Source organism: Thermomyces lanuginosus (genome assembly GCF_041956635.1).
Source record: "Thermomyces lanuginosus strain ATCC 200065 unplaced genomic scaffold VTN49scaffold_35, whole genome shotgun sequence".
NCBI classification, from domain to species: Eukaryota; Fungi; Ascomycota; class Eurotiomycetes; order Eurotiales; family Trichocomaceae; genus Thermomyces; species Thermomyces lanuginosus.
Window position 1 is genome coordinate 163,829 of NW_027192369.1, and position 19,376 is coordinate 183,204.

The 19,376-nt window shown below is 55.4% G+C and overlaps 8 protein-coding genes and 1 non-coding gene across 9 annotated transcripts; 5 read left to right on the top strand and 4 right to left on the bottom strand.

The window, feature by feature from the left end:
* Positions 1 to 908: 908 nt before the first annotated feature.
* On the top strand, positions 909 to 2,634 carry VTN49DRAFT_5502 (uncharacterized protein; the record flags this gene model as incomplete). Its single annotated transcript, XM_069413567.1, has 2 exons — positions 909 to 1,072; positions 1,143 to 2,634. The coding sequence occupies 2 exons, from the start codon at positions 909 to 911 to the stop codon at positions 2,632 to 2,634; spliced, it is 1,656 nt and encodes a 551-aa protein (XP_069266225.1).
* Positions 2,635 to 2,789: 155 nt separating this feature from the next.
* Positions 2,790 to 2,877, top strand: VTN49DRAFT_t78. The gene has a single exon. It is a non-coding gene; the product is annotated as a tRNA-Thr (tRNA).
* A 468-nt stretch (positions 2,878 to 3,345) lies between these two features.
* VTN49DRAFT_5503 (uncharacterized protein) lies at positions 3,346 to 9,772 on the bottom strand (the record flags this gene model as incomplete). Its single annotated transcript, XM_069413568.1, has 2 exons — positions 3,346 to 3,613; positions 3,669 to 9,772. 2 exons carry the CDS (start codon positions 9,770 to 9,772, stop codon positions 3,346 to 3,348), a joined length of 6,372 nt encoding a protein of 2,123 aa, XP_069266226.1.
* Positions 9,773 to 9,949: 177 nt separating this feature from the next.
* Positions 9,950 to 10,388, top strand: VTN49DRAFT_5504 (uncharacterized protein; the record flags this gene model as incomplete). The annotated part of the gene is made up of 2 exons (XM_069413569.1): positions 9,950 to 10,159; positions 10,275 to 10,388. 2 exons carry the CDS (start codon positions 9,950 to 9,952, stop codon positions 10,386 to 10,388), a joined length of 324 nt encoding a protein of 107 aa, XP_069266227.1.
* A 21-nt stretch (positions 10,389 to 10,409) lies between these two features.
* VTN49DRAFT_5505 (uncharacterized protein) lies at positions 10,410 to 10,860 on the bottom strand (the record flags this gene model as incomplete). Its single annotated transcript, XM_069413570.1, has 4 exons — positions 10,410 to 10,472; positions 10,535 to 10,583; positions 10,688 to 10,753; positions 10,811 to 10,860. The coding sequence occupies 4 exons, from the start codon at positions 10,858 to 10,860 to the stop codon at positions 10,410 to 10,412; spliced, it is 228 nt and encodes a 75-aa protein (XP_069266228.1).
* Positions 10,861 to 11,345: 485 nt separating this feature from the next.
* Positions 11,346 to 12,035, top strand: VTN49DRAFT_5506 (uncharacterized protein; the record flags this gene model as incomplete). The annotated part of the gene is made up of 1 exon (XM_069413571.1): positions 11,346 to 12,035. One exon carries the CDS (start codon positions 11,346 to 11,348, stop codon positions 12,033 to 12,035), a length of 690 nt encoding a protein of 229 aa, XP_069266229.1.
* Positions 12,036 to 12,452: 417 nt separating this feature from the next.
* On the bottom strand, positions 12,453 to 14,440 carry VTN49DRAFT_5507 (uncharacterized protein; the record flags this gene model as incomplete). The annotated part of the gene is made up of 3 exons (XM_069413572.1): positions 12,453 to 13,247; positions 13,303 to 14,016; positions 14,084 to 14,440. 3 exons carry the CDS (start codon positions 14,438 to 14,440, stop codon positions 12,453 to 12,455), a joined length of 1,866 nt encoding a protein of 621 aa, XP_069266230.1.
* A 357-nt stretch (positions 14,441 to 14,797) lies between these two features.
* Positions 14,798 to 16,387, bottom strand: VTN49DRAFT_5508 (uncharacterized protein; the record flags this gene model as incomplete). The annotated part of the gene is made up of 2 exons (XM_069413573.1): positions 14,798 to 15,917; positions 15,972 to 16,387. 2 exons carry the CDS (start codon positions 16,385 to 16,387, stop codon positions 14,798 to 14,800), a joined length of 1,536 nt encoding a protein of 511 aa, XP_069266231.1.
* A 1,170-nt stretch (positions 16,388 to 17,557) lies between these two features.
* VTN49DRAFT_5509 (uncharacterized protein) lies at positions 17,558 to 19,252 on the top strand (the record flags this gene model as incomplete). Its single annotated transcript, XM_069413574.1, has 3 exons — positions 17,558 to 17,717; positions 17,769 to 18,339; positions 18,388 to 19,252. 3 exons carry the CDS (start codon positions 17,558 to 17,560, stop codon positions 19,250 to 19,252), a joined length of 1,596 nt encoding a protein of 531 aa, XP_069266232.1.
* Between the last annotated feature and the right edge of the window lie 124 nt (positions 19,253 to 19,376).

Below are 19,376 nucleotides of genomic sequence, written 5' to 3' on the forward strand. Positions count from 1 at the left end.
GAGTTAGTGAACTGAAGCTGGCACTTGTGAGAGCACATCGGTAGTGGCTGTACTCGCTTTGAAGGGATATTAGAGACAGAATAGAGAAGCTGAATGAAAAAAGGTGGAAGCGGATACGAAGTACGGAGCGAATGGCGCGAAAAATCTCCACACAAGAAGCCAAACGACGCGTCCTCACGCGGCAGAGGGAAGGGGGGCCATTGGGGAAAAGTGAGAAACACGTGATTAGATAACTACTTGTTTCAATTCAAATATAAAATGCAAATATTAAATTACGCGCTAGGTAAGGGGGCCCTTGGAGAAACTTTAGTGCAGTAGGGGGGCCCCGAGTAAATAGGCGGTCGACAGTGAATGGCCTGCGGGTGTAATTAGTTATCACTCCTCACATAGAGTACGTAATATTTGATATTCCGATATCTCGTTATAGCGATGGACTGGCCATGCCAGAATTAGCATCGTTATAACCAAGTTTCACTGTATTGAGCCAAGGAGATATCCACACCGGAGAGCAAGGCTTGAGAGAATGAATACGACGCTGATAGCACAGTGCTTGTACCGACTGTTCTTGGGACAGATGAAAACGGTATAAGAACGATAGAGCAAGTGCAGCCATATTTTTGCTCTTTGTCTCTCTTCGCCAATAATCAGCTTCGTTGCTAGAGGTTAGTTAGCCTCTCGTTGTAGTTGTGTACGGCAATTGTGATGAGTGCGAGTGTCTCTGTCTTTGTTGAGGGGAGAGGATAGTCGCCACCGCCTTGGTTCCTCTAACTTGAGGTCGAGCTATACCTACCTATCGATCAACAGCAACACCCCGTTCAAACAGCACAAACACATGCGTCGCCACTCAATCAACACGTACCCATGTGAAACGGTGATTCTTTCTCCGAATACGCGATAATACTTCCATAATGAACAACGAACAATTTCGGCGCCTCGTGCTGGCGCAGTCATCATCCGCGGGCAATAAAGCCGACGCTTCAAGCGGCGGCGCTGCTGGCGCTGCACGGAGTTCAACCTCCGGGATCGCAGGAGCCCTCGGCTCCCGAAAACGTTCGATTATTCCTATGACGCCGTATGCGTGTTGGCCTACAAGATTGTGTCTACTTGGAGTGAATACTGACATTTTTACTCTCATCTACTAGTCGCTCAGTAAAAGGCGTCAATTTCTCCCGTCAAGTAGCTGAAAATCGCCCCGAGCACGAGTCACAACCGCCACCGACAAAGAAATTGAAGTCGTCGAGCGAGAACCGGGTATCACCGCTGCGATACGGGCACAGCGACGACGAGGAAGATACTCTTGAGAAGCAGGTTCGGGCGCTCGAAGAAAAGTTCAAGCGCGGTGAGATCGACCAGGCGACATTTGACAAGCAGCGCAGGGAACTCGGCGTCGGCGGGGACATCAGCAGTACGCACCTAGTCAAGGGTCTGGACTGGGATCTGCTGCGACGAGTGAAAGCAGGAGAGGATATAACGAAGCCGCTGGAGAATAAAACGGGTCCGGCTGCACCGGAGGAAACAAGTGTTGATGAGGAATTCGAGCGGGTGCTGGAGGAGAAGGCGGCACAAGTTACGGAAGCCGCGCCGAGGGAGCAAAAGGTCAAAAAGGGCAACCTTGTGCAGCGACGGACACGCGACGAGATTCTACGGCAGTTAAAGGAGAGTCGGGCGGCGACCGCGGCTCCAGAGTCTACGCTGAACCCTAAGTTCAAGAAGATTGACGCAACGGGAGGGCAGGAAAAGAAAAAGAAAAAGAAGGAGCGCTGGATCGAGGAAGATCCCAGCGGTCGGCGCAAAGAGGTTCTCCTCATCACCGATGAGGAAGGACGAACGAAGCGAAAGGTTCGGTGGTTGGACAAGGAGGATGCCCCAGCGGCGCAACCACCCAAAACAGAGAGTAATGGTGATGCCGCGACGGAGGCACCTGCCGCCGCCTCAGAGCCATCGGGAGTGGAAGGTTCCGCTCTGCGGAACGTGGCCGAAACCAAACGCGAGCTCGAACCCGAACCGGAGGATGAGGACATCTTTGAAGGTGTCGGGACTGATTACAACCCACTTAAGGAGATAGAAGAAGACGACGAGAAATCGGCAGACGAAGAGGCAGAAGCGAAACACGCTGAACCGGCTCCCACCAAGACAGAAACTACGACCACGGCTAAACCTCGCAATTACTTCTCTACAACGACAACGACGGACGAAACCACAGCACCAGACCGATCACGGCCACTTACAAGCGACCCAACGATCCTGGCAGCCATCAAACGCGCCGCCAAGCTACGAGCTGCCGAGGAAGCCGAAGCCGAGGCCAAGGCCAAGAAATCCAAGACCAAATCTCGCGAAGGAGAGGAGGAAGACGAAGAAGACCAGGGAATCGACCTCGACCACGACGACGTCGACCCGGAGAAACTCGAGCGCCGCCGCAAATTCCTCGAAGAGGCGCGGCGGCGCGACGAGCTGGACGCGATGGATATCGACTACGGGTTCGGCAGCAGCCGGATCGGCGACGAAGAGGACGAGGAACTCGAGGCAGGCGCTGGCCGAAAGCAGCGCAAGCGCGGGCCGAAGAAGAAGAAGGGAAACAAGGATTCCGCAGAGGATGTGCTGCGGGTGTTGGAGCAGAGGAGGAGGGCAGGTTGATTTCAATTTGCCTAATGCATCAATCATGTAAATATACATTCATGAATGACTTGTTCTCTCATGGGATCGATTCATGTTGGGAGGATTTAGCAGAGCGACAGCAGCTGAACCAGCTAATCTCATATATACAAAAAACAAAGGTATGACCAATGAATGCTCGAATAGCTCAGTTGGTAGAGCGCTTGACTAGTACCATCCCTTGGTGGGATCAAGAGGTCTGGAGTTCGAGTCTCCATTTGAGCATTCCTTCTCTTAAATTTTTTTTTCTTTTTCGCCTCTAGTGCGAGCTATCCCATGGATAACTCTCGAGTCTCTTTTTCTCTCGTTTTGCGGAATATATCGCTATCGGCCTGCATGAGTTGCCCGTTATTTGAAAGAATTTGGCTCTTTGTTTGGGAACATTGGTCGAGGCGGAGGCGAATTGCGTTGTGGAGGGAGCCCTAAATATATAACTGTCCCCTCACTGAATTTGAATTCCACCCTCACGCAAGCCTTACAACTATTTATGCATTTGCGAGACAAGAACGAATGAATAAAGGAGCCGCGTTTAATCAAGGAAGATCAATAGCTACCAACACATACCAGGCAAACCACAGACATGATCATATCGCACTCGTAACAACCATGATGACAATAGGTAGTTATGGCAAGACATTAGGACAGGATGAATGCACGCCCAAACTTTTCAATAAACACCGCCATACAAATGCATCAGATCGTTTCCCACCCGCCATTGTTGATATCCGCCTCCAGCTTCCGACTGATCGTTGCCGGGATGCTATGCGTCAGCCACACGTCGCGAAGCAGCTTATCGTAGCGCTTCTGGTTCAGGACGAGCTGACGGTTGCGGCGCAAACCTGGATCAACTTCGCCATGGCGGTCGAGGTACGGTGCGAACTGCCACGAGCCGTTGTGATTATGCAGGTACAGTACGGTGCATTTGCGGATATTGATGAAGAGGCCGATATTCTTGCCGCACCTGTATGTTTGTTAGCACTTGCTATAAAAAGGCAATGGATAGAGAAGAAACATACTTAAGCATATGCTGGTTGCAGCCGCCCAGCTTCCCTCGGCCCATGCAGCAGACCGCTTGCGAACAGAAGATATCGCCGCAGAATAGACATATGCTTGGGTCTGTAAGCTCTTTCTTTGTGACGGGGCATCGTCGACGACTGGCCTCCTCGATCAGCATGTCGTAGTGCTCCGGTAGCCCGACGAGTTCGAAGATGGCTGGGTGCGGTAGACTCGGCCACAGCCGGCGGTCGTTCCGGGTCACGTTCCAGTGCCAGATCCAGCCACGGATGATCTTGTTCCAGCCGCTGTCCTTTTCTGGGTCATCATTGGGAGGCGAGAACGACGCAAAGATCTCGTCGAGAGTCGGTAGTCGCAGAACTCGCGTCAGCCGGTCTAGCTCAGATGTATGCTCGTCGCCCAACCCCGACGTTGGGAAGTCGACACCGTGCTGCACGTGGAGCAAGATAACCGTTTTCCGCAGGAATGCAAGCGCGTACTTCTCAATCATTCGCCGCAGTGCCATTACCTGAGCCGCTGTCGGTTGTGTGTCCATCTTCTCCATCAACTCAGTTAGTCCCGCGAGGGTTCCGCTGGGCGAGTTGGCCTTGACTTCCGCCAGCACCAAGTCGACGAAACGTCGCGTCACGGAATACTGGGCATGGTTCTCCGCATCGCGGATTTCGTCATCGCTGTGCTGATCCAGCTCCGCCTGCAGCGTGTCCCGCCACTGCGGTAATGTGACGACGACCTTGACGATTTCCGCAACGTAGCACAGCCGGACCAGGTGTCCAATCTCGATGTTGATGAAGAGCGGCAACACTATCGAGCACTCGGCGAGGAATATGAATGTATCCATCTGTAGCAGCGGCTCGATAGAATAGATGCGGTCCATGAGCGACGACGAGGAGGTCACCGCCGGATGCCCGGCGAAGAGCTGAGAGATCTTATCTCGGTGCATCTCTTGAAAATTCCGTACCACCCGGTTATTCCGCGCGCAGATCGCACCAACAGCCGCGTAGGAGAGTGCCGATTCCGCAAGCACGCGGAGGTGGGTCAAGGCTAGCTGGGGGATCTTATCGAGCAACGTGGCACCGGGGTCCGATCCTACGCCCCGTTGGGCAATTTCGAGTGCGGAAATGCTGAATCCAAAGCTTCGGATCAGCGAATCTACTCGATCAAGGTCCTCCCTTGCTGTGGAGAACTGGGTCTGAACCCCGTTCGCCTGAAGCGTTGACTTCAATCGGCGGTATATCTGTACGAGTTCAGACACGGGCGTGTCTGCGGGCGGTGGGGCTTGCACCGGGCTGGTCGCTGCGATGTCCTCAGCGGATGGGAAGAAGCCCGGCATGGGGATTCGGGTAGAGGAGCTGAGAGATTGCGGGGGTGGAGGCGGCACGGAAACGGTCAGTTGCTCGATCCTCGTGGACAGGGGTGTGACGAGCGACCTCTTGAGGTAGTCCAGGAAGATGTCACGATACAACTTATCTAGCTTGTCAGCCGCCTTGCTTTCTTCTTTATGGTCAAACATGGACCAGTCTGGAAGAGCGTCCCAGACGCCGCCGTAGTGGCTGCCAACGAAGTCATCAGTTGGCTCCCTGATCTCCAGCACGCCTGGGAATGATTCCTCCTTGCCCTTCCACACAATTGGAAGGAACGCATTGCCCAACGCCTTGCACAGGGGACAGACGAACTCCTTGAGACTGAGCTGCTCTGGGTGATTCCGGGCCACCTGCTGGGTCTGACGCCGATGCGTAGCCGCGTAGTAAGCCTCGAAGCACGTGTAGTGCATAATGTGGCCGCAACCAGTCGTCACTGGACCCCGAACTGTGCTCTTGGATGGGAATCCCTTGCTCAGGCCGATCTTCTGCGTAATAACCTCGCCGCCCATCGAATCGAGCTTACGGACCGTCACCCGATTCTCGCCGGCAACGCCAAACGGCCGTAGATGGTCGCACGAACGATCCAGACTGGATGGTGATCTGAGGACTTCACGGATCCAATCCTTGTCAGTCACGTCAGTCTGGCGTAGGATACCGCTGTCTTGAACCAGCGCAAACGTGCCATAGAGCCGCGAGTCGTTGGTCTCCTCTTGACACAAAATACACGTCCCGCTGGGGTACTTCCAGATTTTGCTTTCGGTTTCCGCTGGTGCCTCCAGCTCCTCATCGCTGAAGTCCTCATCACCCCAATCGAAGCCGCCCTGAGCGTTGAGGAAGTTTTGTTGCTGCTGCTGGAACTGCGCCAAGACACGGGCCTGTCGGTCCAGCGCCTGCTTCTTCTTGAGGTCTCGCTCAGACTCACCGGTCGTCGATGTCTCATGGGACTCGGCATCGAGGCGTTCGTAAGGGAACTTGAGATCCTTTGTCGCGGCCGCATAGGTCTGCGGCCGTTGCCGCCACATGAGCCGGAGGATGTGCTTGATCTTGGGGCCGCAGGACTCAAACTCGTTCATGACAGACACCTTCTGCAAAAGGCCCACAATAGTCAGGTCTTCCCCGACCTGGGTTGACTTCGATTTGGTTAGCGCGTGGTGGACAAACGAGACCCGAGATCGATCCTCAGCATCGTCCTCGCTCGTGCGGTCCTCGAGGACGGCAAGCACAATGAGATGGAGGACAATCTGGAGGAAGGACTCGACGCGAGTGGCGGTAATCGACGGCGGCTCGCCCTTTGGGCTTGTCACATAGTCGAGACAGTGATGGACAATCTGCACAAAGACCGGCGTCGTCATAAACTCCGACAAGGCCGTAAACATGCCGCTGGTGATGGGCCGCAGTTTAGGCTCGAAGACAATATCCGACTCCTTCTTGCCGGTTTTCTTGGCCAGCCAGTTCCGATAGATGCTTTCCGCTTCATCGCGCTGATTTTTGCTATAGTGCGCACTATACGGATCAACGAGGTCAATATATTCGGACTTGAGCTCGAACGTGCCCGTGTCGTTGAGGCCTTCAGGCGGACGGAACGTCGCGACCTCCTCCAAGACATCCTGGAAGACGTCGGTTTCGAGCAGCCTGTCGCTGAGTCGGTTCGACAAGTCGGAGAAGGAGAGAGGCCTGAAGCACAGGACATGCGCGATCTCGCGGCGGGTAGTCTCACGGATGAGATCGAGATCGTCGTCGATGGCGGTGAGCGATGTACGATCCGCGACGAGGATGATGAGCAGATGCACAAACTCCTCGGCGACATCGATGATCTGCTCATGGTCGTATCCTGGAGGCGGCTGGTAGTTGTTATTCGTCCAGGCAATCACACCAAAGCGATCCGCAATGGACGCGAGCACCCTGCTTGGGTCGCAAGTCACCAGCGCTGTCTGGAGCATAAAGATATCGCGGTAAAAGGCAAAATCGCGGGACGACACGCCTCTGTATTGAGACATCTGATGGCGCAGACTGAGGCCGTTGCGCACCCACATGCCGGCCTTCATCTGTGCCAGCCAGGCGCAGACTCGCAGGGGGTAATCAAACATGACCAGCAACAGATCCTCGTCGCTGAGGTGGCGGTCATGCACGTACTTTTCGTTGGCAATCCGCGCTGCCCTTAGGAGGAGATTACGCATCAGATCGCGGTCCATGCCGCGGCCGCACTCGATAAGCCAGGACAGCGTGTACTGAAGTGGGTGATGGAAGCTCATCGCTCCCTTATCTACGACGAAGTTCACAACGCGCCGACGCACGGGTTGGCCGTCTGGCGAGATCTCAAAGGCGAACGGCGGCAAGTACTTCATCGAAACGTAATCCTTGATTTCCGCCTGGTCGAAGCGCTTCCTCTCGAGTCCGGTGGAGTGCACAACGGCTGTGATAGTGGCTGCGTTGATGGCGCGCATGAGGTTGGCGCCCGATTCCGCATCTACCTCCGGATGCCGGAACGACTCGCAGAATTGACGGCACAGCCGGTTGATCTCCCGCATTAGGATCGATGCGCTGATCCAGGCATCGGTTTCATACTCGACGTGCTCTCCGACGGCACGGACGTTGGGGCAAATCCCTTGCGGCAGCTTAACCAAATCCAGGAACTGCAGCAGATATTGCTCCTCCGTCCGGATGCTGTCCCGAACGTACTTGGACTGCAGAAGGTGGCGCAAATCGAAGAAGAAATGATACAGCCGGCGGTTGGTTACGGATCCAGCGTCAAAGGCCAGCGTGGCTGTTGGGTTGACCTCCCACGGCTCGCCAACTTGGCGGGTGGTTAGGAAGGTGTAGAGGATCGCCATCACTTTAGTGAGGAAGTTTCCACGGTCGAGAATCTCCTCCGTGATTGACGGTGTAGTTAGGAGCTGGAAGGACAGGTTGACAATCGAGTGGTCGGGCTCCCGATCGGCGATCAGGTAGAGCTGGGCCAGAGCCGTATACAGCGCGGACAGCCGTAGACCCATGATGCGTTTGAACTGCGGAACGTTGACCACCGTGCTAATGTAGAGGTCTCGGAGATCCTTGCGGGTCTTCTTCCACAGCCGTAGATCAAACAGGATCATCCAGTCAAGACGGGTGCGCTGCGATAGATCCTCGTAGGGCGGAATATCACCCTGGATCGGGGGCGAAGGCCGCACAAGCCAATGGCTCGGGGTTTTGGCAGGAGTGGGTTTGACGGAGACCGTCGGTGTTCGCGGGATTTTAACGTGCGATTCCCATGGACATGGTGCTGGCTCGCCCGGTGTCTCTTGTCTTCCGGTGGTATCACCATTATTGGGCGGTGGCGGCGAGATGGAACCAGTCGTTGTCGTCTCTGCGCCGGCGGCAGGGCGGTTGTCTATCTCCATCTCATTACTACCATCACCCTCTCCGCCACCGAGACGCTCTAGATCGACCTCCATGGGCTCGAACTCGTCATCTTCGGCCTCCCGAGCATTCTGGGACGCATCGTTGTACTCCTCAACATCGTCCTCTTCATCCTCCTGACCCTGACCATCAGCAACGGCATCCGGGTCGTCGTCCTCTTCGTCATCATCCGAATTCATGATGACCTGGCCCTGCGCGGAAACTGTCAGGGTAATGGAGCGTAGCGGCGTAGCATCGTGCCGCTCGTGGTCATCGATGCCCTTGAGCCCGATGTCAGCGTTGTACGCTTTGCTCCCGACACGCCACGGCCGCAAAAACTCTTCACAGATGACATGACGTAGGATCTGGTGATCATCTCCAAAACTGCAGCCGGCAATGTCGGCGAGCCACTCGACGATGGTACCGCACATGTCCTCTCTGAAGGTGTCTCGGGACGAGCGGATAGTCATGGTGACCTTGATCTGCTCAATGATTTTGGAGACCTGGAGCAGACGCGGCAAGTCTTTGGAGTACTTGACGACGCTGCGGCCGATATCATTGGTCTCATGGGCTTTGGCCACGCCAAAGCTGTCCCGTTCGCGGCACGCGCGGGTGACTTGGTGGGCGACATCAGTGATGGTATGTTTCTCATCGTTCCAGAGGCACAACGCGAACTCTGGGTCATTGTCGGGCTCGTCGCCGTCGCCGTAGAACCCGGGTTGCAAGCGGGAGGCAACCTCATCGTGGCGGATACCTTCCTCGGTCTTGGGCAAGCGAAGTTGCTCCGGCGAGCACGAGATGACATCGCAGAAGTAGTCCATGGCTCGTGCAATGGTTGCACGGATGTCCGCCACCCACTCCTCGGGGAGCTGCACTTCACGCTTCTTGCCCTTGAACTGTTCGCTGTCGGTATGGATAGCGCAGCAGAGCGGGACACGCCATGCCTCCTCATCGCCGCAATCACAGCAGCCGCAGTTGCCTGAGGACAGCGAGATCTGATATTGATGGCCGGTGTGGTCGGACGCATCGAAGCAGCGGCTGCAGAGCACGCACGTTTCGTCGGTCGCACATGTCATGCAGCGGTAGGTACCTTCACCGGGACGGAAGATGTGGCCGCATCGTTTGCCCCGAGCAGCTTCGGTATACTCGGCGCCTTCTTCTGCGCCCTGCGCCTCCGCGAGCTTCCAAGGGCCTTTTGCTGGGGGACCAGACGGGAACAGCAGCCGTAGGCGCTCTGGATCATTGCCGGCTAGCGATAGGAAAAGCAGTCGTAGCAGCTCTTCCTGGGCCTCTGGTCCGTAACGATAATTGTATTTTGCGGGCAAGGCCTGTAGGCCCTGGCCCAGCAGCCTCTCACACTCAGTGAGCATTGCTGATGGGGGTTGTGATGAATAGTATCCGTGGGGAGCCCATGCGACTTAATCGAGCTGTGGCGGGGTGAGCGGGCACGAGTCAGGACGGGCTTGACGGCGAGAAATTACTGAGGGATATGGCAGTAATATGCTGTTTCGGCCGTTAGTTAAATTTTTCTCTAGTCAGAAAATCCGATGGAGATTCTAAGGCCATACTACCACCGAGTGCGGAGAGCAGGGAGATCCAGCGAAGGCGGTCACAGAAAGAAAGGCGGGGACAAGGATAATCACCCGGCGACCAGCGGAGGAGGATTTACAACGGAAGAGTCCAAATTAAAATGGCTAGAGCCGGCTGCGTGGTGGAAGAAGAGCAAAACTGATGGATCATGGATGAAGCTGAGCGAAGTTGATATGGCAAGCTCCCGCTCCGATTGCGATGCGAAGAGCCGCCACCGACAACCTCCCCGCCTCCGAATCAGCATCCTACCCACTAATAGCAAGAGAAAACAGTTTGAATCAGAGAGGAAATTGTACACGTTCTATTGGGCCTGGTTTTCGTCTTCGTGAAGCACAGATAATAGGTACACGGGGCATCCCCTCGTTCCATCAACACCCCCACAATTCTACCCTATGAAACTGATATCCAGTTTCGAATTTATTCCTCATCCTCTTCCTCAGGCTTCTGGATGTACTTGTGGCGGATGTCCTTCCATTGCCGCTGCAAGTCAAGCGATTAGCACGGCCAGGTCGGGTTTGGCAAACGAAGGGTAGGGTACATACGCCGCGGTTCAGGCTGTCCCAAATCTTGTTCGTAGTGACGTCGAATGCACTGTTCGGCGGATCAACAGTCAGCAAGAGGCCGATAGAAGCAAAACGGTAGGCCGATATCACTGGGAGAGGAGATCCAATCACGCAGGGATATTCGGAACGTACATCTCAAAAGCGAAGGCGCTGGCAAAGATGGTAGCCACAAAGGTGGCATTCCGCCGAATGAAGGTCCTGACAGCGCGTTAGCATAACTTGAATGTCCGCCGATCCGAGCCCGTATGGGGGAACTTGCTGGTAGATGGTGTTTGCGATCTGGAGAGATGAGTTAGCGACTGCATGGTACCATGGCACACCAATTGCAAACTAGGTAACCTACCCCAGCCATTTTGAAGCGAGCAGCAGGCAGCGAGGAGCCGGAGGAGCCAAACGGAGCCAGGAACGGAAACAAGGCACTCGACGTTGTGATCTCGCGGATCGGAAGAGACGAAGAGTCGGAGAGCATGAAAACCATCCGCCAAGCCGGAATCTACCGGACACTGATTGGCCGAAACAATTGACCAATCACCGATCAGAACACGGTGCTGAGTCATCACTATCGCCCTGAAGAGCATGTTCGACATCAGTTGACATGATGTGAAATCACGAACTTGGGACTGCCAACACATCGAGGCCTGCATTTGTGGCTCTGATTCGGTTCCTGCTCTCGATAGGCTGCACATTCCGCCGGCGGTTTAGTGCAAACAAAGCGAAGTTTTATCGATCGTACTTCGTTCCGGGATTTTCGCATCACAATTGCTCAAAAGTACAAGGATTCCAAGCCGACATGTCGTCTCAACAACAAACAGTCAGTGTGTCAGGAATTGTGTTTGATGCGGCGACTGGACGGGGCCATGTCCCGGCCTCGATGCGGGCAGACGGGTCGATGCGCAAGGAGATCCGCATCCGTCCAGGGTACCGGCCGCCGGAAGACATTGAGCGGTACCGACACCCTAAGGCAGCGGCGTTGAAGAATCGGCGACAGGTACCCGGGGCGGAGGAGGTGAAGAGCGATCCGCCACAAAATAACAACAAGAACGTAAAGCGAAGAGAAAGCCAGAGGGGCAAGATTCCCGAGAAAATGAATCACGATCAGGCGCCGAGTAAAACAGACGTCACGGCTACAGAAGGAGGGAGGAAAAAGAAGAACCAGCAACAGAAGACGACAGATTCAGAAGCGTCAACGAAACCATCCGACGCGGTCGCTGGCGACCGCAATGTGGATGGCAAGGCTCCAGTTGAGACGAAGCCGACAGACCCAGACACGGAACGAGAAAAGAAAGCGCGCAACCTCCGCAAGAAGCTCCGTCAGGCACGGGAGCTGCGTGACAGGCGAGATCAGGGCGCGTCGCTCCTACCGGAGCAGGAGGCTAAGGTGGTGCGGATCGAGGAGCTCACACGGGAATTGGAGGCATTGGGGTTCAATGACGAAGGCGAGAAGAAAGAGGAGGAGAAGAAGAGGAATGTGATGCCATGAAAGAGCTGGAGCTTGGGGGTGAGGTTCCGCACAAGAGCTGGATCTGGCAGTGAACATATTACTACTGCGGCATATTACAGTTCTAGTCAGACGACCGTGTCCGACCGAGCACGCGAGACGTGCACGCCCATCCGCGATACATCATGTCACAAACGACATGGCAGTATTGCCGTTCCGGCCAGACGAAGCCGCATGTGTATCTCTGCAGACATAGGGAGACACAAGGTGCCTGTTGCATGCCAGCGGCTCCTCAGTGCCGTGCGATATGTACCTAGGAACAATAACAACAATTGATCTATCCAATGCATACTCTAGGTATTTCTTTTTAGCCAGAAACAAACCGATAGACCTATTCATACACCGTCCGAGTGGACGTCACAATAAGAAAACCAAAGCGCATCGAGCGTATGCTTGTATTTACTCTCTCTCTCGCGGTGTGACCGGCGCAACAGCATACCTCACCGGCGCCGTCGCAATTCCTCCCTCAAGATCCCATGACCGTGTATCGACGACCTCGCCCAGCGGACCCGGCAATTTCCCGACACGCCTTGCCCCAACGCCGTACGTCGCTGCGAGATAAGCCTGCGCGATGGAATCTCCGACGCCAACGCCGTTAACATTATACCAGTTGCCTGCGAGAGTCAGACGGTGGTCAAACTCCTCGCGCACGGCGTCAGACAGATCGCCTATACGCTGCAGATGGCCCACAGTGTACTGCGGGATGGCACGGTACTGCAAACGGGCACGTGCGACGGTCGGGGCTGCGGTGACGTTGAGGTGGCGACGCAGCACCGAGCGGGCCATCTCGATGCCCGTCTGTTCGTCGGGGAGTTCCTCGCGGCTCCAGCGATCCCACCAGTGGCCACCGAGCATAACTGTCAGCTTGGTTCCAGACGCTGTGTCCTGTCCGGAGCTGACATCGCTGCTGAAGATAACGCCCAGAGCGCGTTCTGGGTTCTGAACCAACGGCACGCTGCGCGGGATCAGGTATCCGAACCCCCGGTAAGGGATGATCTTTGGGTCATCATAGTACAGGTTGACCACCATCACCGACACCGCGTAGTCGTGTTGCTTCAGGAGGTTCCGCGTTCGCGGCGCTTGCCGCTTGGAGTCGCGGGACCCAGCCTCAATTGCCGCAGCGAGGTTCGGCGCCGGCGCGGTCGCGATGACGCGCTGGTGAATATTGGACTTGTTTTCGTTTCCATATGTAATCTGTGCTTGTTAGCATTCACAAACATCCGGCACCAAGCGAAGTAGAAACGCTCACCATGATGTCTGACCCTTCGTCCAACCTTCGGAGAGCATTGACAGGCGTATCGGTCAGAATCTCAACCTTGCCGCTGGCGCGCAGCTTCTCCTCGAGCGTCCTAACGATATCCTCCAGCCCATTCTCCAGCGTCATCACAGCATTGCCCAGCAACATGTCCCCAAGAGACTCGGCATGACCCTCCGGCCGGTGCTCCAACACCGTTTCCAACGCCATATGCCCATCTACCCAGTAATACCTCTTCCCATCCCTATCCATCATCGCCAGTGAGCCAAGGACGCGCGCATCATTCCGCTCCAAATCCCGATACGACCCTAGCAGTGTTTGCGCACTCAGCTTGTCGATATCGCCCGCGTAGATCCCATGAAGCACCGCCGAGAGGAGATTATCCGTGACTTTGTCTCCGATCCGCCGACTGACAAACGCAGCCACGCTTTCATCGGCCGCGGTTCGCGCCGGCGGTGCCCTAAACGCCTCCGTCATAATCCCCCAGATCAGCCCACGGAAGACCGGCTCCCTGAAGAGCGACAGCACCGTCGAGAGGGTTTGGCGGACTTGCTCCGACTGGTCCCCACCATCGTTGCTATCACCCTTCTGCAGCTGGAGTCGCGGTAGCTGTACGAGGCGGTCCGGGTAGTAAATGTAGCGGTTCAGCGCGGCATCGGACGTACTGCTGGTAAAGAGTAGCTGGTCTCGAAGGCCGAGGTCGAGGAGCTGCAGCAGCAGTTTGTCAGCAATATCTCTACCAATTGATATAAAAATCGATATTAGAACAACGTACCAAGTCCAATGTAGGCAGCGCGCTCGAGCCCATAGTCCGCAACGTACGCGGACCATACTCAAACACGACATGGCCGCCATTCACCTCAACCGTCTCGGACTGCAACCACCCGCCGAGTCGCGGCGATTTCTCGTAGACGGTGATCTTATCGCATGCCGCGTCTGCCTGCAGCAGTCGGTAGGCCGCAGTGAGGCCGGTGATGCCGCCGCCAATCACCGCTGCGTGATACGAGCGGGTCGGCGGCAGAGGGACGTGGTAGGAAGAGGGGCGATTAGACGGTCTCGCGGCGGTCAGGAGCGGCCATTGGCGTCGCGTCGTCGTGCGGAATGCATGGCTAGCAAGACATAATCGCTGCATCGCCGGAGAGTTATTGGCCTGGGGGTGGTCTAGTGGTATTGATGGGGTGATGGTCGTGCGGCGGAGAAAGGCGGGTTTTCTTCCTGCCCAGCTCCAGAATCTACTCGTATGATAAATCAAAGAATTGAGGACAAGATTTACACTCGAATTATGACGATATTGGAGATTCTGGGATTCTTTTTAGAACTGATATAGCCAGCTTGAATACAAAAATCAAATCAATGCCACATCCCTTGTATACATGACCAACAACGCCAAACCCAAAGCCATCAATAGTATATCAAGACCGCATGTCCGTCATGCTGTGAGAAAATGGAAACCATGGTTCAATATGCAGAAATTACACACGCTGAGCACTCATGTAGACACCTCCTGTGTGTCCAATCCCCGGTCCAGACTTGGCGTCTGTGCCTCCGGCTTGATCAACTCCTCCGGGCCGCTGTCATCCACAAACTTGCGCTCGCTGACATGCGGCTTGTCCTTGTTTTCGTTCACCCACACCTTGTCCGCAAACGTGCCCTTCTGGCCCTCGACGTGCTTGTACGGGCAATTGCGGTTGAGGCATGGCTTGTATTTGCACATGGTAGTAAGATGTGTAAACTTGCAACCTGGTACGCTGCAGTCTGCGCCGTTGCGGCACAGTGGCATGCTGGGATGCTTGAAAGGGCAATTGGGGTTGGTGCAGTGCGGGAAGAAGCGGCACACTTCCTCCGCCTGGTGAGCTGCCTTTACGGCCGGAGATGGATGGCTGCCGGTGCATTTTCGGTTCTTGCATGCTGCTCCGAAGGGACATTTATCCGTAACATCCACCAGAACACCCTCTGGCGCAGCCGGAGACTGGTGTGCGTACGGGCAGTCTTTTTTTGTACATCGCAAGTTGAACCGGCATACCGTGTCGGTATTCCCATTCGCCTGCTCGCCCTCCTGCGTTGGCTGATCGGCCGATGTATCCATGTCGCCATCGTGATCTGCCGAAGCGTTGGGGTCTTTGACCGTGATACCGTTCTGCGCGGCCCGAGCTGCAAAATTGGCAGCCGCACGACCGGGTTGTCGCTCAACTCGCTCGAACAAGGACCGGCCTTGGTTTTGGTTCTGGTTCGGTCCGCGTTGCTGAAAGTTCGGATTGACCGCTGGCGACATGAGCCCCGGCATGAACTGCGCCATCATGCGCGCCTGCTCCTCAAGCAGGGCCATGAAGTGCATCTGATCCTGCGGGCTCATCTGCATGAAATTGCCAGCAGCCGGGCCCTGCATGTTACCGGGGCCCATCCGTCCCGGTCGATGGCCAGAGATTCTCTGATTTCCGAACCGGCCACCCTTGAAGTCACGGCCATGGCCTTGTACCCGGCCCATGCCCCCTTGGCTACGGATCCGATGCAACGGTCCATCGCCACTCCGGTCCAGATTCTTGTTGATTTGATTGAGTAATCGGCCTCGGCCGCTCATTCCTTGACGCATGGCGCGGGGCCCTGTCGGTCTGCGGAAATCGTTAGTCGCTGCGGCAACCGTTGGGATTTTGCGGGTTACATACATAGCCTCAGGCTGCGATGGCGCATCACTCATCTGCGAATCCCCCTGAGCACCATCATGACCGGTAGCGCTCTGCTCCTGGCTACCAGTGGAAGGAATTGGCTGCGGGGCATCTGACTGGCCGGACGCCGCCTGCTGGCCGTTGATCTGTCTGCTAAGGGTCTCGACCTGCTCAAACAGCCATCGCGCAAAGTCATGGGCCTGCGTATCGCCCTCTCCGAGGTTTAGCAAGTCGTTCGACAGCTCCTCCGCAATCTGTTCCTGTGTCTTCCCATTGACCAGCATGAGAATCACGTATTCGGTCAACGCCGAGTCATCGCCGCCGTCCGAGCTCCATCCCATTTCCACCAGCTTGGGCTGCACCACGTTGCTCAGCGCCTCGGCGAGCGGGGTGCCGAGAGCCACTGTTGCCGACATGATGTTCGACAAGCGCGGCGGCTCTGGGAAGGCCTTCGTATATCGACACGCTACGAGCGGGCGCGAGGGTTCGGCGGCGTGGTTGTGACGAAAAATACCAGATGGCAAATTCGATCCGCCGCGATCGATTCGAAATCGTCTCTTTGATGGCGAAACGGTCGTGACGAAGAGATGGAGTATTTTCCGGTACCAGCCCAGCCCTCAGCCATATCGTCATAAGCCACAGTCACGTGTACGATGAACATGACAAATGTGGCGCAGTAGCTAATTACATAACAATGCCAGTCACGTGAACTTAACTGATTCCTGAGGCCATAACAGGGTCCAAGCGCGACGATCCGGAATTCCGAAGTTCAAAGACATGAAACTGAATGTTTATACAAGCAATGCTGAAGGAAAGATGGACAGATTGATTGCGCCCGCAATGGAAGGTTTGAGGGTGATCATATTCTGCGATGGATTGTGCAATTGGGCAATTCTGTGAAGCCTTGCTTGGATTTGAGGACACACTCGGGGGCCATTTATTGCTTTCCAAGGGGCTGGATCTAAGATAACCTATTGCATTGCAGTTGCTAATGAGTAATGACAAGCTTTGTGCATATGCAGGGATTCTAGGGATGGACAGCCATCAAGTCGTATTCCAAACAGTGCGTCGCGACTTTATTGTAACGACAAAAATCTCGGTGACATTTGTCATACAGTTGCACTCGATCAGATATATCTGTGACCTGTCATCCAGACCAAGACTCTCGGCTTGCGAGATTTGTTGGTGTTTGCAAAGCACGAAGCTTTATCTGGTAACCTGGATACTGGTAACCTAAACCCAAGATCTCAAGCTTCGGCCGATCTAGCCCTAATTCCAAAACTGTTGTTTGGAGTGGCTCGGCGTGCGCGCTTTGAACCTCGAGTGATGGATCCTGCGGGGAAATTTTCAGACAAGAGGCCAGAGCCATCAGAACGGGTAGAAAGATGAGGTCTACATTCCTGATGTCACCAAATTACGCCGACCATCGTGCCTTCGTCCCACGAGTCGGTGAGTTGGCGCAGTAGAGGTCGGGCAAACGGATAGCAGCTGGCTTCGTCCTTGCACTTGCGAAAGAAATGCGGAAAACTTAACGAACATCGTAATCCAGACGCGTGTCAGTTGTATTTACAGTTGTTTCCCGCACAATGCTGGAGGCACTCCTCACGACGCTGACGCCGGAAAAGGCGGCAGCAGTCTTGATCTTCTCCCTCTTCTCCTTATACTGGTGGCAGCGATTCGCCCTCCTCAGGAGAATTCGTCAGCTGGGCGAGCGAGCGCCGGTGGTGCCGACGTATCTGCCATGGGGTAAGCCATGAACGAGCTAAATGAACCAGAGGGTCACTGACAAAAGCGCAGGCATTGATTTCGTATACAAATCGATGCGGGCCCGCAAATCATTGCGGTTCCTGGAACATGCGCGTCGTACACTGACCTCAGCGCAGGAGGCCAGCGGATTAACGTGGACGGCATGGACGGTGGAAATCACCAGCCTTGTGCCCAAGCGGGTCATCATTACAGCCGATCCGGAGAATATCAAGGCTGTGCTGACAGGCCAGTTCTTGGACTTTGGAAAGGGCGAGTCGTTCCACAGGGAATGGAGGGAGCTTCTCGGTGACAGCATCTTCGCTACCGATGGCCAAAAGTGGTCGTCGGCGCGGCAGTTGCTGCGGCCCATGTTTGTGCGCGACCGCATCGTCGACACTGAGATGTTTGAGCCGAATGTGCAGAGGCTGATCCGGCTCTTGGGGGGCAGCGAAATGACGGGAAAGGTAGTTGAAGTGAGCAACCTCTTCTTCCGTTTCACGCTCGACACGTCCACCGAGTATCTACTGGGCAAAGGCACGGATAGCCTGGATAATCCCAAGACGCGGTTTGCGCAGGCGTTTGAGTACGTCCAGATCAAGCAGTCCGAGTACTTTCGACTTGGGTAAGGCATCTCCGTCCCTCACTCATTGGAGGAATATTGACCATATAGTTTTCTGAACAAATTCGTCCCCCGGCGCAAGTTCCGCCAGGAGCTCAAGGTCATGGAGGACTTTATCCAGCCATACATCCAGACCGCACTGACAATGACCCCGGAGGAACTTGACAAGCGGCTCGCAAAGCAGGACACGTTCCTGCACGCCCTGGCGCGTTTCACGCGCGACCCGAAGGTTATTCGGGACCAGATCGTAGCTGTCCTTCTCGCCGGCCGGGACACAACAGCCGCAACCCTCTCCTTTTGCACCTTCGAGCTCGCGCGCAACCCGGGCGTCGTGGCACGACTGCGCGCCGAGATCGCCGCACGCCTAGGCGTTGGCGCAGACGCTCGGCCACCAACCTACGAGGATCTTAAGGAGATGCGCTTCCTCAACGCCGTCCTCAACGAGACCCTGCGCATGTATCCGGCTGTCCCCTTCAACATACGCTACTGTCTGCGTTCGACGACTCTACCCCGTGGCGGCGGACCCGATGGGAACTCCCCCGTCGGGGTGCCGGCTGACACTCGAGTCGCCTACTCGACGATGATCATGCACCGTCGACCAGACCTCTACGGTGGTAGTGGGTACGATCCCGAGAAGTGGATCCCGGACCGCTGGATGGGTGGTTGGCAACCCAAACCCTGGCATTTCTTGCCCTTCAATGGCGGGCCCCGCATCTGTATTGGCCAGCAGTTTGCCCTGCTGGAGATGGGGTATACCCTGGTTCGCATCCTGCAGACCTATGAGCGGATCATCGCCATGCCGATCATGGGAGAGACCGTTGTTCGGGACCCGCCGCTGCGGTTTGAGATCACCCTCAGTCCGGGAGCGGAGTTGAATTGCGTGTTTTTACGGGAGGGTGAGGAATTTGCTCCTTGATTTGACTTACATTGACGACTGCATGTATGAGACGATATGTACATGTGTGCTGTCGGACAGCTGTAGTTTACATGCCTCCGTCAATTCAAAATCATCATCACAGAACATTCAAAAAAGTCATCAC